Source organism: Monoraphidium neglectum (assembly GCF_000611645.1).
Source record: "Monoraphidium neglectum strain SAG 48.87 unplaced genomic scaffold scaffold02764, whole genome shotgun sequence".
Classification (NCBI taxonomy): domain Eukaryota; kingdom Viridiplantae; phylum Chlorophyta; class Chlorophyceae; order Sphaeropleales; family Selenastraceae; genus Monoraphidium; species Monoraphidium neglectum.
In genome coordinates, this window is record NW_014010864.1 from 1959 (window position 1) to 8177 (window position 6219).

The window sequence follows — 6219 nt, forward strand, 5'->3', positions numbered from 1 at the left end:
TGCTGCAATCATTTCACGAGGACGGCTAACATAAACAACTTCCCCCCAGGTCGACTGTCAAAGCCGGGGTTGCAACATGATTACTGCATGGGGCGAAGCTGCCTTGGCACACTATGCAGGGCTTTGATTTTCCTGCGTGGCTTGTGCGAACGGAACGTTATCAAGGATTGCTCTTCGGTTCAGCGAACAGAAACGGTCTGGTTTCACGTAGCGGTGCAGCAGGCAGCAAGGCCAGTGGTGCAACAGCAGTGATCCCCCGGCCGAGCGCGGTCGTATCAGGGGCGAGATGGCGGACCGTTATGACAAGGAGTCTGACTATGGGTGAGCTGAGCTGCAGGGCTGTGCTTTTGAGTGATCTGGGGCTTCGCTTTGGCACCCACAGCCCTTGCCAAGGGGGCGGGGTATGCACGCCCGCCGCTCGCCAAACACCGCTGATCGTTTGTTTCAGGTACGTCCGGAAAGTGTCTGGCCCCGTGGTGGTGGCGGACCACATGTCGGGATCCGCCATGTACGAGCTGGTGCGTGTCGGCAACGACTCCCTGATCGGGGAGATCATCAGGCTGGAGGGCGACACTGCTACCATCCAGGTGAGCGCGCACGCCAACAGTATAGCCCTGCACCGACGCCTGGGCGATCCTGGTGCGACACAGGCGCGGCGAACGCGCGTGCGCCGCAGCGCAGGACTGTGCCAGCCGCTGTGTTTGCTAGAGGGCTCACGCCTGCAGCGACTGAGCGCCAGGCTCCTAGTGGTGGCGGCGTGGTGCGACACTGGTGTTGACGTTATACCATGCGAGTTGATATGAGCAGCTTGTGAGTTGTCCGTCTCAACAGCGTTGATACAGACCGGGGCAGGTGTGGAAGCGTATCTGAGCAGTGGATGGCACCTCCCTCTGGCGACTGCGGCCGATGCGTGCTCGTAAAAATACACCAGGTGTATGAGGAGACGGCTGGCCTGACAGTTGGGGATCTGGTGACTCGCACTAAGAAGGTGGGCCGCACCTGGGAACACCAGCAGCATGGCCGGACTGCGCCGGGCTGCCAGCTGGCACCCCCCCCCCAACACTCGCAGTAGCAGATGGGTAATGACCTCGTCTTGCATTGACTATGAGCAGTCCAGGCAGCTGGTTGGCTGCTGCCTGCAGAGTGCTTGACCTTGCATTGGATTGCGTGTTTCGACTCACTGGCAACCCCCGCCCATGTGATCGCCATTGCCGCAGCCCCTGTCAGTGGAGCTCGGCCCTGGCCTCATGGGGAACATCTTTGACGGAATCCAGCGGCCCCTCAAGGCCATCGCGCAGCAGAGCGGTGCGCGCGGCTGCGCTGCTGCAGCAGTGTCGTCAGCAGCCCCACCTGCATGGTGGCGTCTGGCACCGCATGCAGCAGCTTCAGCCGGGTGCTGCGGGGCAAGTTGGGGGGGGGGGGGTAAAGAGTCTTGAACCACTCTACCAGACTGCATGCACACAGCCGCAGCGTGGAGGGCGCAGGTAAATGGAGTTGCGACCCTCGAAACACGCCTCAACTCACAAATTTTGATATGCGACCCCGTGTGTTGGGTGCAGGCGACGTGTTCATCCCTCGCGGAGTGGCTGTGCCTGCCCTCGACCAGTCAATCGCATGGGAGTTTGCTCCCACCGGGTTCAAGGTGAGCGTGAACGCTGACATCGGTGAGTGCGAAAGCCCACACGCATGCATCTGCCCACGAGCAGCGTTGAGAGAAACTGGGTGGCTTCTGGCCGGCCGCGTCATGGCCACGACGGTCGCTGGGTGTGCGCGACAAAGAGCTGATTCTCATGGCGCCAGGGCAAGCAATAGCATGAGCGCGCGCGAACCTTGGCTCATGCACCCATGCGCCCATGCGCCCATGCCTTGCCCAGGTCGGCGACCGCATCACAGCTGGCGACATCTACGCCACTGTCAAGGAGAACACCCTCATGGACCACAAGGCATGTGTTGGGGCCAGACGGGGGCCCAGTTTGTAGGGGGGGGGTGTTCTGACGAAGGGTGTCCTGCGTGCTTGGCGGTGGCGCGGCTATGGCGGCAGGTGCATGCCGATGGGCGTGCTTGAAGACGGGCTCCATTGCGCGTGAATCCGCTGCCTTTCGCGACACGTGACGGGTGTCACTTCGAGCAGACACTGTGCGCTGGTTTGCACCACAAGTACGACATCCCACCGCAGCGCGCTCACGAACCCCGCCTGCCTCGCTCCCCTCGGCGTCAAAAAAAACCCTCGTTGTGCCGTCAGGTTCTCCTGCCGCCCAACGCCCGTGGCACGATCTCCTACATTGCCCCCGCCGGCCACTACACCGTCAACGACGAGGTAAGGGGCAAGTGCAGCCTCAGCGAACGCTGCCCACGCTGGACGTCTGCACGCGTCTTGGGCTTGGCAGCTGCGGCCCCCATGCTGGCAGCCAACATCACACATGACTGTGAACACATGCCCCATCAATGCCCTGAAGACGTTCACATGACGTCATCACCTCAACCCTACACCGCGTGACAGGTCATCGAGATCGAGTTCCAGGGGGCTAAGAAGAAGTTCAGCATGAAGCAGCTCTGGCCGGTGCGCGGGCGACGGAACTCAATGCATGCGGGAATCCCCTGTATACTTACGCCCTTTATTTCCAGAAAAACAGCTTCCGCGCGCCCCGCGCCTGGCGTGGCGTCGTGATTTCGGTTGTGCCTGGAACAATGTGCGACAGAGGGGCTCCGGCTCAACCTTCCCAATACGCACAAGTACGCACGCACTCCCACACACATGCACGCACCCACCGCTGCTCCGTCCTGCTCCCGCTCCGCCAGGTGCGCTCCCCGCGCCCCGTCGCCCAGAAGCTGCTGGCTGAGACGCCCCTGCTCACGGGCCAGCGTGTGCTGGACGCCCTGTTCCCTGCCGTCCTAGGAGGTGCGCGGTCGCGGCGCAGCCCTGCAACGCGGAGTGGCGTGCATCGTGCGGTCTGCGCCACCACACCCGCGGCCAGTTGGCAAACGCCGCATTTACTGATGCAGTATGTCGTAAATCACGCAGGCGTCCCGCTCACGCTTGCTCGTCACGTTGGCTCAGCTCAGGATCTCTCCTACCACTCATCGTTTTCCATCACTCGCACGGTCCATTCCCCCTTGGCCCACGGCTCGCCGGCCCCCCTCCCCGATGCTCCAGGCACGTGCTCCATCCCCGGCGCGTTCGGCTGCGGCAAGACCGTGATCTCCCAGGCCCTGTCCAAGTACTCCAACGCGGACGGCGTCATCTACGTTGGCTGCGGGGAGCGCGGCAATGAGATGGCGGAGGTGAGGCCTGGCGGCTGGGGCAGGGGCTGGGGCGGGGCAGTGCTCAGGCCGGGGTGGGGGTGCGGGCGCAGCCGCGCATTGGGAGGGGCCGGGGAAGGAGCTCGCAGTCGCCGTGCCTCCGAAGACTAGTAGTAAGCACGGCAAGGAGCGAGCGTCATCTCCTGTTTTGGGGATCAGAACAGGGCTGGTTGGGGAAGGTCGGCCTTCAAATGGCAATGGGGGGAAGGCCGTGGGGGTCGGGCGCAGGATGACCCTGGACGCTGCGCCGCCTGGCAGCTGCGTGTGGACCCGCCCGTCCCTGCAGCCGCACGCCTGCGATTGGCCTTGGTGCGCTTCGCCCTCGCGTCAAAGCGCGGCCGCCGGGCTCGCCCTTGAGCCGCGCCCATCCACCGCCCCGCCGCGCCGCTGCTGTCAGGTGCTGATGGAGTTCCCCCAGCTGACCATGACTCTGCCTGACGGCCGCGAGGAGTCCATCATGAAGCGCACCTGCCTGGTAGGGGCCGTGCCGCTGCGCTGCGCGAGGCGATGGCGCCGTGCCACGCCTCCACCGGCCGCAACCTGCGTTTGAGGCAGGTTTGGTCGCTGCCGCGGGTGCCAGGTCAAGGATCTGCCTGCGATTCTTCAAGGCGCCCGCAGCCATGTTCCCCATGCCGACGCCGAACCCTCTCAACCCCTGTTACTGCGCTGCGGCCCAACCCTGCCCCACCCAGGTGGCCAACACGTCCAACATGCCTGTGGCGGCCCGCGAGGCGTCCATCTACACGGGCATCACCCTGGCTGAGTACTTCAGGTGGGCGGGCAGGAGGCAGTGTGAGGCGTGTATTTTTGGTTCAGGGGGGGGGCGAGTCGGTGAGGGAGGTTTCAATTCACGAGTGTAAAATCCAGGCTGGGGAACAGGATCGTCACATGTCAGTAGGAGGAGCGGTTGCTGAAAGCTTTCAGGAACCGCCCCGCCGACCCCAGCCTTTGCTCTGCGGACGCGCATGCAAGTGCATGCGCACACGTGTGCGCACGCATTATGCACGCGCACACACACACACACACACACACACACACACACACACACACACACACACACACGCACACACACACACGCACACACACACACACACACACACACACGCACGCACGCACTCAATCAAAAGGGACATGGGCTACAACTTCTGCATGATGGGCGACTCCACCTCTCGCTGGGCCGAGGCGCTGCGCGAGATCAGCGGGCGCCTCGCAGAGATGCCCGCGGACAGCGGCTACCCCGCATACCTCGGGGCCAGGTGGGCACTCAGGGCAGGCTCTGATTGGGTGGTGGTGATGGTGGCAGTGGTGATCATGGGGTAACTCTGCAGGGTTGGGCATGGACCTGCAGGCGGCCTGCATGCAGGGGTGGTCGGATGTGGTTGACAGCCAAGCAGAGCGCGCCGCCAGGCCGAGCATCGACATTGGCCGCGCGAGCTCGTGCAAAAGCCTCACCCTGCAAAACACCCCGTGAGACGTGTGAGTGTCACCCAAGGTACCTTCTCCCCTGTACAAATCCTTGGCACCCCCCTTCTCTCTGCCCCGCTCCCCCAAGGCTGGCGTCGTTCTACGAGCGCGCCGGCCGCAGCCTGTGCCTGGGCTCCCCCAAGCGCGAGGGCTCCGTCACCATCGTTGGGGCCGTGTCACCTCCCGGAGGCGACTTCTCCGACCCCGTCACCAGCGCCACGCTCGCCATCGTGCAGGTGCGCCTGCGGGCATGGGGCGGCGCACGGAGGGGCGCGAGTGAGGCCAAGCGGCCGGGGGCAGGACACGGTTCTCGTCGGGGGTGCCACGCGCGGGGGGGCACTGCTGAAGGGAGGCGAGCCTGCTGCCGTGTGTTGCCTGTGCCACCACCAGGCGCCGCCGCCAATGCGTGCACCCGCCAACCACGCCAACATAGGAGTGATGATGCCAGGCCAGTAGGAGGTCCCACTCCCCCCCTCCCACCAACACACGTCGCCTCCATGGCCGTCTTGCACCCCTGTCGCCCAAGCGCTCCTTCCCCACCTGCGTACACATATGGCTCCTGCGCTCCCCTTGTCACACACACACACACACACACTCACCCGCTCGTCACCGAACCACTCGCGCAAACATGTGGCCATTCCGCCCTCCTCGCCGCAAAACATCACTACAACCAGGTGTTCTGGGGGCTGGACAAGAAGCTGGCCCAGCGCAAGCACTTCCCCTCAGTCAACTGGCTCATCTCATACTCCAAGTACACCAAGGTGGGGCGGCCCCCTGCACGGGGAACGCGTCGGCGGATGCGTCTTCGTGCTTGCAAGCGCTTGTCTGTTGATGTTTTTGGGGCGGCGGTGCTGCAGGGACGCTGCAGTCGATGGCACCGACCGGGGCGCTGGACAGCCGATGGAATCTCCCCCGGCCTGGTCGTCCTGCGCAGTCTCCCAGCCTTGCATTCGCGCCCCCCCGCCCCGCTCCAGTGCTGTGCTCAATGTCTGACCTCTCCTTTGCCCCGTTATGCCACCCTCCACCGTCCACCCCACCATCCAACCCGCCACCCCGGCTACCCCAGGCCCTGGAGCCGTTCTACGACACCTTTGACCCCGAGTTCCTGGCGCTCAGGACCGTTTTCAAGTGCGCGGGGCTGCGGGGCAGAGGGCGGCCCGGGCGGCACGGGCGGAGCGAAGGGTGGCGCCAGCCGCAGGATGCACGCCTGGGGCACGAAACGTTCGGCTTTGGCTGGGACAGCTGTTTGCCCTGGAGCACGCGTGCCCCGGTTGCTTTCACCTGCGAAGGTCCCCACGGCAACACGGACGCCAGGTGTGCGAGCATAGTCGCTCGGTCTCACTCTTGCTTCGCCCCCCTTCTCCCCTTCTCCCTCCCTTCACAACAACCTACGCCCCCCCCCAAAACACACACACACACACACACACACACACACACACACACACACACACACAC

General features: G+C 64.2%; 1 protein-coding gene across 1 annotated transcript; it reads left to right on the forward strand.

Moving 5' to 3' along the window:
• Positions 1 to 286: 286 nt before the first annotated feature.
• On the forward strand, positions 287 to 6092 carry MNEG_11480 (V-type H+-transporting ATPase subunit A; the record flags this gene model as incomplete). The annotated part of the gene is made up of 17 exons (XM_014040048.1): positions 287 to 321; positions 449 to 587; positions 932 to 988; positions 1218 to 1305; positions 1560 to 1642; positions 1875 to 1949; positions 2243 to 2317; positions 2501 to 2560; positions 2800 to 2899; positions 3155 to 3282; positions 3698 to 3775; positions 3993 to 4072; positions 4428 to 4556; positions 4853 to 5000; positions 5439 to 5525; positions 5831 to 5884; positions 6054 to 6092. The coding sequence occupies 17 exons, from the start codon at positions 287 to 289 to the stop codon at positions 6090 to 6092; spliced, it is 1455 nt and encodes a 484-aa protein (XP_013895502.1).
• Between the last annotated feature and the right edge of the window lie 127 nt (positions 6093 to 6219).